Source organism: Saccopteryx bilineata, chromosome 1, assembly GCF_036850765.1.
Source record: "Saccopteryx bilineata isolate mSacBil1 chromosome 1, mSacBil1_pri_phased_curated, whole genome shotgun sequence".
Classification (NCBI taxonomy): Eukaryota; Metazoa; Chordata; class Mammalia; order Chiroptera; family Emballonuridae; genus Saccopteryx; species Saccopteryx bilineata.
Genome location: NC_089490.1, coordinates 100,603,307 through 100,619,584, shown reverse-complemented (window position 1 = coordinate 100,619,584; position 16,278 = coordinate 100,603,307). Strand labels below are relative to the sequence as shown.

Sequence of the window (16,278 nt, the reverse complement as noted above, 5' to 3'; positions counted from 1 at the left end):
TTAAATCAACAAACTGACCAGTATTTCAATGGGAACTATGCTCCTCTCACTGACCACCAATGAAAGAGGTGCCCCTTCCAGAAGTGCGGCGGGGGCCAGATAAATGGCCTCAGGGGGCCGCATGTGGCCCGCGGGCCGTAGTTTGGGGACCCCTGCTTTATAGTGATGCTCTGATGAACAGCTTAAACAAGAAGTTACCTTAGGTGAAGATAAGCTTGCCTCTTCAAAATGCTGCTAATAAGACAACTAAACCTAGCAGTATTACTAATGTACAAGTATTTCTCAGAACTGGTTTTTAAAGGGACTTGAATTATGGCTACATATATGCATTAAAAAAACTTGTAGCCTGACCAAGTGGTGGTGCAGTGGATAGAGCGTCGGACTGGGATGTGGAAGGGCCCAGGTTCGAGACCCTGAGGTCGCCAGCTTGAGCTCGGGCTCATCTGACTTGAGCCAAAAAAAAGCTCACCAGCTTGGACCCAAGATCACTGGCTCGAGCAAGGGGTTACTCGGTCTGCTGTAGCCCCACAGTCAAAGCACATGTGAGAAAGCAATCAATGAACAACTAAGGTGTCACAACGAAAACCTGATGATTGATGCTTCTCATCTCTCTCCATTCCTGTCTATCCCTCTCTCTGTCTCTGTAAATAATAATAATAATAATAATAATAATTTGTAAACAAGGTGTCAGAGTGGTCTTATCATATTATTCAGTACTATTGTATTTATACATTGTTTCCAGCTATCACCTGGCACTGCTTCAGGTATTCCTGGGATGGGACCAGGTTTATGGTCATTCTTCTTCCTAAACATCAACAAACATATTCCTTATACCCTGAGACATAGAGACTACAAAAATGCATAAGACATGGTCTCTTCCCCTAAGGGATTTAGAAGCTCTCCTATCTTCACCTGGCTAATTCATCTGTCTGTTAAAGGGTCAGATTTCAGAGTCACTTCTGAGCCTTTCCTCATTGACATCCAGACTTCTGACCTCTCCTCTAATAAGCATTCATTCTCTCATGCTAGTTCTGTCATGATGCAAATCATAATCTATTGTGATTGTTTTGTAATGTTGTTAATTTGTCTCCTTTACTGATCTTTAGGGCAAACCCTGTGTCTTTTATCTCTATATCCCCGTGTCTAATGATGAAACAGAGGACACTCAGTAAGTCTTATTGGATCTCTAGAATATATGATATTAAAGATCCAAAACACTATATCCCCTAACCAAACTGTGAAGCTACGAACTAGACTATATCTCTATTTTTATAGCCAGTGTCTGGGACAGAGTGGACACTCAAACATTCTTACATAATATGTACTGAGTGCCAAATAGGTGGCAAATAACATAATACAACCTGTGCTGCAGGAGTCCAGGCTGTGAGGCTAAGGCTACGGAAGAATGTTCACTGACCAGCTGAGATCTGGTCTGAGCCTTGAAGGAAGGACAGAATATAGCTAAGCAAAGAGGAGGGAAGGCGAGCATAGAGCGAGGTTAGGGAGTTTGGGACTTGATCCTTGAAGTATCAGGAAACATCGTGGGTCTTTCTTTCCATGTTGTACCATGATGTGCATAGCAGTTCCTAAAAGCTTGATCTGGCTGTAGTGTGTAGGATGATTTAGAGAGGAAGTAACGAGATGCAGGTATTAGATAACACTTCTAGAATTATTTCTCTTGATCACCAACGTCTCGTTCGGGTGCCCCGTGTAAGTGCTTCCACAGTTCTTCCCCTTTCATAGCACATACAGACTTGGCTTTCACCCCACTACTTAAGGGCTGAACTGTGTCTTATATAGTATTACATCTTCAACACAAGGCTGTAAACAGCTGATAAATTAATGTTCATTTCTAGGCCTTTCTGTATCTGTACGGCTGTTATCTATGTGAGTGTAGACTAAGAGAGGTCTACAACCTGGCCCTTATATGTTCAAGACACATATTAAGACATGCCAGAAGCTTACCATAATTTACAGATACTTAGCCTGACCAGGAGGTGGCACAGTGGATAAAGCGTTGGCCTGGGACACAGAGGACCCTGGTTCAAAACCCTGAGGTCACCAGCTTGAGCACAGGCTCATCTGGCTTGAGCACAGGGTCACTGGCTTGAGCATGGGATCACTGATGTGACCCCATGGTTGCTGGCTTGAGCAAGGGATCAATGGCTCGGCTGGAGCCCCCCCTACCCCATCAAGGCACATATGAGAAAGCAATCAGTGAACAACTAAGGTGCCACAACAAAGAATTGATACTTCTCACCTCTCTCCCTGCCCGTCTGTCAGTCCCTGTTTGTCCCTCTCTCTGTCTCTGTTACTTAAAGAAATTTTTTTACAGATACTTAGAACATTTTATTTACTACATGACGTAAATTGTCTCCCTACCCTGATGTTTTATTCATTTTGTCTTTGTGATATTTGTGAGATCTAATTCTGGTACCTTCTCCACAAAGGTCAATCAACCAATTTTTTTTCAGACTCTTCCAGAATAATTGTATTTAGAAAAGTTAACAGATTTTATAACTAGCTTACAGTTTCTAAAAAAGCCAAATAACCATAAAAATTACAACTAAGTTGCTTTCCATTGGAATGAAAAAAAAGAAATATGATATACTTCAGGCTGCTTTAGTCTTATTTTTTACTTGACTGTCCCTCCATGAAAATGTGCAAACATTAAAGGATTATAAATGGAGGTTTATATTTTTCTGCCATAGTGCTAATCTATTAAATTTGTTCTAAATATGTTAAAAAAAAAAGAGCATTAAAGTAATAAATGTTTTGGTCAGTATAGTTCTGATACACTTGGTACTTTAGACATCTTCAGAATTTGAATTTGGCACATGATTGTTAAAGTGTGTGTCCCTACTGTAAAAGTTATTAAGTAGCCTTGGGAATTGTTTTGTGTTACAAATGCAGCTTGAGTCTACTGAAAGTATCCTGCAGGAAGCTACATCATCTATGTCTTTGGTGACCCAGTTTGAGCAGGAAGTATCCGGCCTCCAGCGTATCATGCATGACATTCAAAATAGTGAAGAGATGCTCACTCAAAAGATGCAAAGCCTTCATGAGAAATTCCAAAATGTCACAAATTTCTGGAAGCAAAGCCTAGAAGAAATGAATGTTAATGCAGACATTTTCAAATCAGAATCGAAGCACATACATTCTCAAGTTACTGTCCAGATTAACTCAGCTGAGCAAGGAATAAAATTGCTCACCGAAAGGCTGAAAGAGTTGGAAGACAGCACATTACGAAATATTAGAGCAGTGAAAACACAAGAAGAAGAGGATCTTCTGCGTGTCGAGGAACAGCTGGGCTCCGATACAAAAGCAGTCGAAAAGCTAGAAGAGGAACAGCATGCTCTCTTTGCCAGAGATGAAGACTTGACTAATAAGCTTACCAACTACGAACCCAAAGTGGAAGAATGCAAGACACATTTGCCAGCCATTGAAAGTGCAATTCGCTCTGTTCTCAGAGTCTCGCAGGATCTGATAGGGACAGAAAAGAAAATGGAAGATTTAACTGTTCAGATGTTTAATATGGAAGATGATATGCTGAAAGCAGTGTCTGAGATCATGGAGATGCGGAAAACCCTTGAAGGACTTCAGTATGATAACAGCCTACTGAAGATGCAAAATGAACTGGATGTTCTGAAAGGGAAAGTTCAGGACTTTATGGCATATTCAAGTACAAGAGAAAAAGGCACTTCAGAAGAACGTAATCTAGAAAATAAAGGAATTGACCGTGATTCTTAATGCACTAAATTTATTCTGATGAACCATATAATTATACATAAATTGATTAGTCCCATACTTTTGTGTTATTTTGATGTCTCACTGTGTCCTATGTTACTGGAAAAGAAGTGAGATCTCTATACAAATGGATTATCAAGATAATCAAAGCTTATCTTTTTAAGCAATAAAACTTATTTTTTTAACCATTTTAAATAGAAATAGTTCTAAAACCTGTATTTCTCTACTTTTTAAAAAGCAATATATGCCTGAACTGTGGTGGCGCAGTATTTGAATATGCCATTACATCCACCAGTAATGCTGAGGTCGCTGGTTCGAAACCCCAGGCTTGCCAGGTCCAGGCTCATATGAGAAGCAACTACTATGAAGTGTTGTTTCCCAATCCTCCCACCCCCTTTTCTCTTTCTTTCTCCTCTCTCTAAAATCAGTAAAATATTTTTAAAAAGAAAGGAAGCAAGCTCACCTATTAAAAAAAATAAGCAATATACTTGCCTGACCAGGCGGTGGCGCAATGGATAGAGCGTCAGACTGGGATGCCGAAGACCCAGGTTTGAGACCCAGGTTTGAGACCCCAAGGTCACCAGCTTGAGTACGGGCTCACCTGGTTTGAGCAAAAAGCTCACCAGCTTGGACCCAAGGTCCCTGGCTCAAGCAAAGGGTTACTCGGTCTGCTGAAGGCCCACGGTCAAGGCACATATGAGAAAGCAATCAATGAACAACTAAGATGTCACAATGTGCAACGAAGAACTAATGATTGATGCTTCTCATCTTTCCGTTCCTGTCTGTCTGTCCCTGTCTATCCCTCACTCTGACTCTCTCTGTCTTTGTAAAAAAAAAAAAAAAAAAAAAAAGGCAATATACTTAACATTTTTAAATGATTTTTTAAATAATTAACAGTTATTATGAATTTCACCCATTGGACCCAAATATTATTAATGTCTCTGGAGCTAATGAGGAGTGTTTACCTTCTCTCTAAATGACCCAGTTTGCTATTCTTCAAACCTTATATCTACTTATACGTCTTCTCTCACCTGAAAAGGTGACCCACTGACCTGATGATGTTCCTGTCAGGCCTGTTAGTAAAGTGCCAGTCTCAGCCAGGTCTTCATTTCCTTCGTAATTTACAACAAACCAAGAATCCAGACCACAGAGTTTACAGAAATTTGGTCTAAAATAACGGATAGCAAGTCTGGAGTGCTTTGCTATGAATTAATATGCACTTTTTTAAAGCTATGGAGCCTTATACACGTGTTTAACTCTTTGTTAAGGTTCTAAACTATGTCACAGATACTTGCAAGAATTTTAAAATAAGAGTAAATAAAGATTGGGGCAAAAGTCGGTTTTAAAAAAATGTAGATTTACAGTTATGAGTATGCAAAACAGTTTATTCTCATATTATTATTTATTGTATTATTTTTCATATGAACAGCTGTAAACCAATTTTTGCCTTACCCTGCATGTTTTTATTGAAGGTTTTTCCTATGAATTACGTATGTACACCTTGAAGTATAGACTTTCGCTCACAAAAATTAGGGGATATTTCAAAATAAATATGAAGTGATAAAAAAAGAAGCATTTGATTTTTTTATTAAACAAGAACATCAGAAAAGCAAAGAACAAGTCAAAGAAAGTTATCCAATTATGCAAATGAGAGGCAAAACCAACTTTTATTTCATTGGTGAAAATGCACTGTACAAAAAGACTGAAAGTACTAGAGTATCTGCACATTTCCTGATCCCCTAATTTTTGTGTATAGCTGAGCTGTTTTAAAAAGGTTCTGACTGTGTTACAAACTTTTGAGTTTGCTAGATACAAGATCTGTAAGTAAATTATAGTTACAGTGAGCATACATCAATAAGCCCGTGGCCTATTTTAAAGGGGAAAGAGCAGCAAAGTGAGAAATGATGAGAGCCAGCTTGCCACCTCCTTCACTTTCCAGCCTCACTCCCTGCTCACACTTTACACTAATTTTCTGCCTGGAATGCTCCCTCCTCTCCTTGAGAGTCTTTCTCAAATGGTACCTGCACTTAACCCTCCACCCCCTTCCCATGTAAAACTGTTTGCTTCCAACTCTTTATCCCCCTAACAAGCTCTCTGTGTGACATCTTTTATTAACTATGATCCTTGGTATTCGTTCTAGAATGCAAGGATCTTGCTGTTTGTTCACAGCTGTATCCCCAAGTACCAGACCAGTGCGAGGTACCTGACAAGAGTTTAGTAAATATTTGTGAATGAATGAGTGTCATTCACTTAAGAGATGGGCAGCTAGCTAGCCCAGGACAAAATTGTTAAAGTCAAGTAAGATCCTGTCCTGGCCTTTGTAGCACCAGCTGGAGAACTGCACCACAGACAAAAATGGGTGACACAGGACTACAAATTGAGGCTGCAGGCAAGGCTCAATCCAAGTGCAGAGTCCAAGGCTAAGGCTTCGCCCTTCTGGCGACCAGTTCAGCTTCCCACAATCACACAGTTCTCCAGAGACGCCACTGCTGGCCTCCTCAAGCAGGCACGGGACTTAACGAAACAAATGTAAAAGGCTCTGTTCAGGCTCCACCCTGTTTCCTTTGCCCCAGGGCCACACCCCACATCGGGCTTGGGTACACAGGAAATAAAAAAGAGAAATGATGACCATTGGGGTAATTGAATGTACATCATTATTTTAAAGAGTCACCAAACTAATTATCCAACCAAATTTGTTCACATAGTGTCTTTATTTTACTCAAAATTATAGAATAGAATCACAAGGAATAAGACATGGCATCCTGAGACGTGATTAAGTAGAGAACTACCGTATTTTGCCAAAAATGATCATCAGAAATGTGCAGGGTTGGGGGAGCACATGAGACTTTTATTGGTAAACTGATGTATTAAGAGTGTCCAAACACAGCCTGACCTGGTGGTGGTGCAGTGGATACAGCATCAACCTGAGATGCTGAGGGCCCAGGTTTGAAACCCCAAGGTCACCGGCATGAGTGTAGGCTCATCTGCCTTGAGCGCGGGGTCCCAGCTTGAGCATGGGATCATAGGTATGACACGATGGTCGCCAACTAGAGCTCTAACGTTGCTGGCTTGAAGACCAAGGTTGCTGGCTTGGATGGAGCCCCCACCCCACCTCCACCCCTCGCAGTCAAGGCACATATGAGAAAGCAAGCAATGAACAACTAAGGTGCCACAACGAAGAATTGATGCTTCTCATCTCTCTCCCTTCTTGTCTGTCTATCCCTGTTTCTCTTGCTCTATCTCTCCCTCACTAAAAAAAAAAAGTGTCCAAACATGGTATTGAAAACTGAGTCAACTGTATATGGAAGTACTGTTCTTTCTTATTTATTCTTGCCAATTACCAACTGTAGTTCCCATTTTATAATGCGATTTCAGTGAAATTAAGCGCAAAGAACATGAAAGCTGTCATTATAAATGGTAGTTGTGGTCAGGAAGTTTTACTATGTAAATTTACATGTTTTTTAGGAAAATCCCAAACAAGTTCTACAGTAGACAGACATGGGTCATAAAAATGGAAGAGTGCTACTGTGAAAAGGCATAGCATTAATTTCTGGAATCTTAACATAAAATTTCTTGGGTTCTGAATGCCTAAGTTCTTGTCTGTGTGCACTGACAAAATTGTATATGTTTACTTTTATTTTCATGCTAATAAAATAGATTATAAAGTTAGCTGGGACTTAGTTCTTTCAACTTCCATTCTGTCAGAGGAGATGGGATTTCCCATATTCGTCACTTCTATTTTTTTAATTTTTGGCCTATCACCATATTTGATACATCATTATTATTATGAACTTCTGTATATCAAGGAACTTGTGTATATAAATGGAAACAAGGTGGCCTCTGTGCTCTACAGTGACAGTTACAAGGGAAACAGAAACTGCCCTTCTACAAAGATTTCGTGAGGAAACTATGTGTGTGTGTACACATGTATATATTCCTTTACTCAGGGGTTTCTCTATTTGAAAAGGTCATTAGAGAGTTTTAGATGTACCTAATTGGTTTTCTTCCATTTCGTACATTCATTTATTTAACACAAATACTTGAAATTTCAAAAAATTCTCTGTGCATCAAACATTAAATTACATCGTTGGCCTGACCTGTGGTGGTACAGTGGATAAAGCTTTGATCTGGAATGCTGAGGTCACCGGTTTGAATCCCTGGGCTTGCCTGGTCAAGGCACATACAGGAAGTACTCTCCCTCTCTCTCTCTCCCTTCTCTCCAAAAATCAACAAATAAAAAAAAATTACATCATTGGTCTTTCCCTTAAGGAAGATTACCATATTCTAAGATGTACTTTTGTATTTTTGTAATTAGTAAATTTTATATCAATTGATTTCTGATAGAGAATACTGGATCCTTTTTTTTTTTTTTATTCAATGGGAGGAGGGGAGGCAGAGACAGACCCCTGTATGTCCCCCAACTGGGATCCACCCAGCAAGCCCACTAGGGGGCGATGCTGTGCACATCTGAGGCGTTGCTCCATTGCTCAGCAACCAAGCTCTTTTAGCACCTGAGGTGGAGGTTATGGAGCCATCCTCAGCGCCCAAGGCCAACTCACTCCAATTAATCCATGGCTGCAGGAGGGGGAGAGGAAAAGGGGAGGAGAGGTGGAAGAGCTGATGAGCGCTTCTCCTGTGTGCTCTGACCAGGAATCAAACCTGGGACAGCCACATGCTGGGCTGATGCTCTACAACTGAGCCAACCAGCAAGGCTTGGATCCATTTTTTAACAACATTTAGCACAGATAAATTACTTTTACAAAACAAACACCTAATTTTTTTTAAACCCTTGGATGTAAAGTTTCAAAGTATAATTTATTTTAATATTTCATTAAATTTTTATTAGAAGCTGTTGACTAGATGTACTTTTAGATTTTATAATGAAAAATATTGCTTTATTCGCCTGTATGGTTTCATAGAAAACTAAACTTGTAAGATACAAAGTCAATAGCATTATTTTTTATCTCAACCTAATTGTAGACCCTTGAATGAATCTATAGTCTTGATCAAAGCTTAAAATGATCTTGTTATAAAATAATTATGCTGTAATTCACCAAATACACACACACACACACACACGCATGCGCATGTACACACACAAAACTTTATTTCTGTATAGTCTTACTCCATACTTGCACAGTGGCAAAAGCTATGCAAATTCACCCAGCATCTGTATATCTCAGCTAAGAACTATTAATTTTTTTTTAATTTTTTTTATTTATTTATTCATTTTTAGAGAGGACAGAGAGAGGGAGAGAGAGAGACAGAGAGAGAGAGAGAAGGGGGGAGGAGCTGGAAGCATCAACTCCCATATGTGCCTTGACCAGGCAAGCCCAGGGTTTCGAACCGGCGACCTCAGCATTTCCAGGTCGAAGTTTTATCCACTGCGCCACCACAGGTCAGGCTAAGAACTATTAATTTAATACAAAATGCTCCTGCCTAATTTTATATAGTGGGGGAGAAGAGAACTAACATGTTGGAGCCTATTATTTGTCACACTGCTAGGAGGTCTCCATTCATCAGTATCATCCTAACAGCTCTGTAGTGAGCACCTACTATATCTCAGTCACTGTTGGAGGCACTTTGCATGTATTATCATCAGTTCTCACCACAGCTTTGCTAACTGTGAGACCCATTTTACAAAGGAGAAAATTGAAACTCAGAAAGACTGCCTGACCTGTGGTGGCGCAGTGGATAAAGCATTGGCCTGGAATGCTGAGGTCACTGGTTCAAAACCCTGGGTTCGCCTGGTCAAGGCATATATGGGAGTTGATGCTTCCTGCTCCTCCCCCCCCCCTCATTCTCTTCCCTCTATAAAGAAATAAATAAAAATAATTTTTTTAAAAAAAGAAAGAGCCTGACCTGTGGTGGCGCAGTGAATATAGCGTCGACCTGGAAATGCTGAGGTTGCCGGTTTGAAACCCTGGGCTTGCCTGGTCAAGGCACATATGGGAGTTGATGCTTCCAGCTCCTCCCCCCTTCTCTCTCTGTCTCTCCTCTCTCTCTCTCTCTCTCTCTCTGTCTCTCCTCTCTCTCTCTCTCTCTCTCTCTCTCTGTCTCTCCCTCTCCTCTCTAAAATGAATTTAAAAATTTATAAAAAAAAAAGAAAGATTAGGAATCTTTCAGTCAAGCTGCTGGGTCAGTCCAACTCCAGAGGCCACAGACTTCACACTGTTCAAGGCAACCTGCTGCTGTTCAACCAGCAGAGGGAAAAAATCAGAAGGAATATGTCAGAGCTACCTGAAGAATCAAAAAGCTGTAATTCAGTCAAATTTGGTGATAGCCAAATGAAGACTACCATGTCGCCATTTAACTAGACTGTAAGTCACTCAAAAGTTGTAACTAACCACCTGACCAGGTAGTGGCACAGTGAATAGAGAGTCAGCCTGGGACATGTAGGACTCAGGTTCGAAACCCTGAGGTCGCCTGGCTTGAGCGCAGGCTCACCAGCTTGAGCACAGGGTCTCTGGCTTGAGTGTGGTATTATAGACTTGACCCCATAATCACTGGCTTCAGCCCAGGGTCACCGGCTTGAGCAAGGGTCATTCACTCTGCTGTAGCCCCACCCCCACCCCACCCTGCCCATCAAGGCACTTACAAAAAAGCAATCAGTGAACAACTAAGGTTTTGCAAGGAAGAATTGATGCTTCTCATCTCTCTCCCTTTTTGTCTGTCCCTCTTTCTGACTCTCTCTCTCTGTCTCTGTCAAAAATAATAATAATAATAATAATAATAATAAAAGTTGTAACTGACCTATAATTGGTTGGGCCTTGGACATAAGAAGGCATTAATAAATATTCAGAGAAGAGCGGAAATGCCGTGGTGGAGAAATAACCTTAGATGGTAATCTTCAGTCTTAGGCTTTGCCTCTGTGTGTTCTTGGGCACCTCATTTTGGGGGCTGTTTTAATTTGTAAAATAAAGGAACTGTACCAAATAATGTAAGATTACTTCTGGCTTAAAGTAGTTTTAAGTTTTAGAGATCAATACAATTTCTAGGTTGTTTAGTAGAGTTCAAATATCCTTCAGCAAAGTTTTTGGAAGGCCAGTTAGACCCAGAAATCATTCCCTAGAACCATGTTGCCATGTTTGTAAATCCAGACAATATTTACCATTACAGGAAGACCTAGCTTAGTACTTTGCGCATATATATATATAAATATAAATATTTATATATATATATGAACTTGGTATATATTGAAATTACTGGCTGAGTAACTCAGTTGGTGAGAGCATCATCCCGATATGTCAAGGTTGTAGGTTTGATCCCCAGTCAGGGCACATACAAGAACTAACTAATGAATGTGTAAATAAATGGAACAACAAATCAATGTTTCTCTAGCTCTCTCTCTCTCTCTCCTTTCCTCTCTCTCTAAAATCGATAAATTAAAAAACTTTGTAAAGAAATAGATGGCCTGACTTGTGGTAACACAGTGCATAAAGTGTCAAGCTGTAATGCTGAGGTTACTAGTTTGAAACCCCAGGCTTGCTGGGTAAAGGCACATAAGAGAAGCAACTACTGCTAGTTGCTGCCTCCCACTCCTTCCCCTTTCTCTCCTTCCCTTCTCTCTAAAATCAATAAATTTTAAAAGTCTTTAAAAAATTAAATAAAAAAAGAAATAGGTGAAAGTAAGCCATCTCCTTTCACCCCTGGGAATCTTGTTTCAGCAAATATACTTTATTGCAAAACTTTCCCCTTAAAAATAAAAGGTAGTTTTGCAATCTCTACTTGATTTCCTTCCTATTTGTGGCTTTTCCTTATTGCCATACCCACAATAACATTTTCACATCTAACTTCTCTACCAAAAATAATTGGGGACCACTTCCCCCACCAATAATTAATGTAGCATAAACCAATTGAGGAGAAAAATCCTAAAATATGCTTTGAAATTAAACATATATGATGGGGTAAGGGGGTGCTGCTTTGAATTAACTGTTCTACTGCTCTATTTTGGCTTGTTGTTTCTTTGTAACTACATAACTGCTCCTTTTTTTTTTTTTTTTTTTTGTACTTTTCTGAAGTTGGAAACGGGGAGGCAGTCAGACTCCCGCATGCGCCCGACTGGGATCCACCCGCATGCCCACCAGGGGGCGATGCTCTGCCCATCTGGGGCGTTGCTCTGTTGCAACCAGAGCCATTCCAGCACCTGAGGCAGAGGCCATAGAGCCATCCTCAGCGCTTGGGCCAACTTTGCTCCAATGGAGCCTGGGCTGCGGGAGGGGAAGAGAGAGAGAGGAAGGAGAGGGGGAGGGGTGGAGAAGCAGATGGGCGCTTCTCCTGTGTGCCCTGGCCGGGAATCGAACCCAGGACTTCTGCACACCAGGCTGACGCGCTACCACTGAGCCAACCGGCCAGGGCCATAACTGCTTCTTTTTTAAAGCTGCCATAAAAATAATAGTCTAGGCATATTAAATTTTTATTTGCATTAATAAAACTAGGCTAATGTTACCAAAATAATCTCAAAAAGTTGCCTGAATAAACCAGGCAAATGCAATTTAGATGTATAAAAAAAAAATGAACAATTATTTGAGGAAAAGAACTTGATACCTTTAAATTAAACAATGTATCTAACTTTGTAAAATTGTTTTTCAGCCTGCATGTTTGCTTTTTATTTTGTTTTCATCTGAATTTTTAAAAATCCATTTATTGACATTTTCTTTCCGAAACTAAACTATAAACTCCCCCTCTAGCAGAATCTGTTCTTGATCAGACTAGCACAGTAAATGTTGAATCAAACTGGTTTTGATTACTAGTAGAAAGCTATAGGCCTGACCTGTGGTGGTGCAGTGGATAAAGTATTGACCTGGAACGCTGAGGTTGCCAGTGCAAAACCCCAGGCTTACCTGGTCAAGGCACATATGGGAGTTGATGCTTCCTGCTCCTCCCTCTCTTTTCTCTCTCTCTTTCTTTTTCTCTCTCTCCCCTCTAAACTGAATAAAAATAATACCTAAAAAAAAAAGCTATCGACAATTTCTTTTTTTTTAATTTTTTTTTATTTAGCCAAACAATTGCCTCACACATTATAAGTGGAATTCCCTTTTTCAATGTAATCATTGAAAATATCTGTCTCTGAACACAGGCTTTGAGAATATATTTTACATTTGTTCTTTAATGTTTTTCTTTATACAGTGTGTTCATAAAGTCATGGTGTACTTTTGACCAGTCACAGGAAAGCAACAAAAGATAGAAATGTGAACTCTGCACCAAATAAAAGGAAAACTCTCCCAGTTTCATACCTATTCAGTGCAGTTCGATGTGGGCTCACACACAGATTTTTTAGGGCTCCTTAGGTAGCTATCCCGTATAGCCTGTACAGACTCGTCACTGACTGATGGCCTACCAGAACGGGGTTTCTCCACCAAACTGCCGGTTTCCTTCAACTGCTTAGCCCACCGAGTAATGTTATTCCTATGTGGTGGCGCTTCGTTATAAACGCGCCGCTATTCACGTTACACTTTGGTCACGGATTCTAATTTAGCGAGCCAAGGAACGCACTGAACTTTCCTCTGTACCGTCCACATCTCAACTGGCATGGCCGTGGGCTGCTCCGCTGTATACACGGTGTTACGTCATCATCTGCGCAAGCGCACATGCTGCCACATCATCCTACAGAAACTGAGAGGGTTTTCCTTTTATTTGGTGCAGATTTCACATTTCTATCATCTTTTGTTGCTTTCCTATGACCGGTCAAAAGTGCACTATCAAATGTCAAAATAACCTGGAGATGTTTTCTCTGAACATATGTACCCTGATTTATCAATGTCACCCCATTAAAATTAATTTTTAAAAATATGGAAAAAAAAAGTACACCATGACTTTACAGACACACTGTAGTTGACACACAGTTCACAGGTTTGTTAATCTTCTCATTAAAGCTTAAGAGAATTACCTGACAATTTCTTTCCTTTATTTGTTAAATTGAATAACTATTTAACTAACAACATTGTGTAAATTTAAGTTGTACAACATGTTTCTTTGCTAAATTTCAATATTCAGCCATAGAAAGAAGGCTATCCTGCCATTTGCAACAACATGGATGGATCTGAGCACGTTTGTTTAAATTTTTTATTTGGTCTCATTTATGAGATCCATCTTAGCACTATTAACTAGCACTTTAATTTTCACCTTGCCCTATTAATTTTATTAACTGATGGCACAATGCAATAAAATTGAAAGTATTCAAAATAATATAATTTAACTTTCCTAATATCTCTGTTTAAATACACAGATATACACACACCACTGCCAACAACAAAAACAACAACTTGAAATGTTGCCAGGCAGTTGTGTGGCTCACCATGTTCATCAGCTAACACAGGGGTCGGGAACCTATGGCTCATGAGCCAGATGTGGCTCTTTTGATGGCTGCATCTGGCTCACAGACAAATCTTTAATAAAAAAAAATAATAACATTAATAATATAAAACATTCTCATGTATTACAATCCATTCATTTCCTACCGCTCATGTTCATGGTTGCGGGTAGCTGGAGCCAATCACAGCTGTCCTCTGGGACAACACCAAATTTTTATTGGATAATGTGTAACATACACGGGTCGTTGTATGGCTCTCATGGAATTACATTTTAAAATATGTGGCGTTCATGGCTCTCTCAGCCAAAAAGGTTCCCGACCCCTGGGCTAACGTGTCCACGTCAAACCAAAAGGACAATTCTGACATCACTGTAGGTGGATGGAGGGAAAGCAGGATGGCACTGAAACATACAAGAGCTGAGAACCACTTGTATCTGGAATCATGGACTTGTAGAACTTTGGAGATAGCTTTTTGTTTGTTTATTTGTTGTTCACTATAGTTTAACTCATTTTGTCTATGTACAGGAGACTGATTGTACAAAAATAATAACTAAAAAATGTCATTTCCAATAATATTTTATATTTCCTTAATGTTTTCCTTATTCATTAGTAATACACTTAATACATCTTTTCCCAAATCTTTCCCGAGAAGCAGTGAAGTTATGGTTAAAACTAACATAAAATTTAAGTTGAATTTTAAATGTTAAGCTTTTAATAAATTTAATTATTGTGGTTATATTTTCTTATAGTGTCAAAAGTCAGAAGCTATCATGGAACAATTGAAATCTTTTCAAATAATTGCTCATCTAAAACGTCTACAGGAGGAAATTTATGAGGTAAAAACTTGGTCCAAGAGAATAACTGAAAAGCAGGATATACTGAACAACAATTTGACGACTCTTTCTCAAGATGTTACAAATGTAGACCAAAGGACAACTTCCATGGCAAAAGATGTTGGTCTCAAGATTACAAGTATAAAAACAGATATACGACGTATTTCAGGTTTAGTGACTGATACAACATCATTGACAGATTCTGTGCAAGAACTGGAAGGAAAAATAGAAAAAGTAGAAAAAAATACAGTGAAAAGCATAGGCGATCTTCTGTCAAGTAGCATCGAGCGAACTGCAGTGCTCCGAAAGACAGCATCTGAAAATTCACAGAGAATTAACACTGTTAAGAAGATGCTTTCGGAGTTAAAGAGTGATTTCGACGAGCACACAGATCGGTTTTTAAGCTTAGAAAGTGACAGAGCTAAAGTTCTGAAGACAGTGACTTTTGCAAATGATCTAAAGCCAAAGGTGTATAATCTAAAGAAGGACTTTTCCCGTTTGGAACCATTGGTAAATGATTTAACACTACGCATTGGGAGGTTGGTTGCTGACTTACTACAAAGAGAGAAAGAAATTGCTTTCTTAAATGAAAAAATTTCTAATTTAACAGTAGTCCAAGCTGAGATTAAGGATATAAAAGATGAAATAACACACATTTCAGATATGGATTAGTTCAAAAGTATTTAGATTAGATTGCACTTGATCTTAGCCAAAAGACCAAAAAGCTATTTGATTAGAGTGCAATAAATTGTTTTTTTAATGAGACCTCTGTCATATTACAAAAAGACTGACAGGTTAGAAATAATGAAATTTCAGAGTAAATACCATTTTGTACATGATTCTATTTTGTACGGTAAAAATAAAAATTTTAAAGGGTTGAGCACTTGAAACTTTCTTTAGCAAGAATTTTATGCATCCCCCTGATATACACACTGTAACACACACAAACACACACTCAGACAAGGGGAGAGAAGCAGGATCTGCTGGTCTAGCCTTGGGAAATCTAGAGGGGGCAGGATCTGAATCCCCCTTGCCCTCACTGACTGCCGGGGAGCATAGTATGTGTAGTTGGAGTCCTAACTGGATGCTGCCATCCGGATCAGGGCTGTTGCATTCATTATACATTTAGAGGAAAAGGTAGTTTTGTCCACTTAGTTGTTTTATTAATGTTTGAAAACATTTATGGAGTGCTTAATATGTGCAAACATGTGCAAGTGCTTCAGGGGATACGTACTGGTTAACAACTATCCCCTGATCTTACAGAACTTAGAGTTGACTATGAGGTGGTTTTGTCATGGCTCTGGTGCAAGAAAGAGTAATCCAAGTATCTCATGAAGGAAAAAAAAAAAAGAGGGTTTACTAATCTCATGAGTATCCCAAGGAAAG

The 16,278-nt window shown here is 39.5% G+C and overlaps 1 protein-coding gene across 2 annotated transcripts in view; it reads left to right on the top strand.

Annotated features, from left to right (window-relative positions):
• IKBIP (IKBKB interacting protein) overlaps positions 1 to 15,770 on the top strand; it is a 34,206-nt gene extending 18,436 nt beyond the window's left edge. The window contains exon 3 of one of the 2 annotated variants that reach the window (XM_066262208.1): positions 14,809 to 15,770. In XM_066262208.1, coding sequence (XP_066118305.1) covers positions 14,809 to 15,564 — 756 coding nt within the window. In that variant the 3' untranslated portion in view covers positions 15,565 to 15,770. Of the gene's footprint in view, positions 1 to 2,913; positions 7,417 to 14,808 lie in introns of those variants that run through there. The other variant, XM_066262199.1, reaches the window with a different exon arrangement.
• The last annotated feature ends 508 nt before the right edge of the window (positions 15,771 to 16,278 follow it).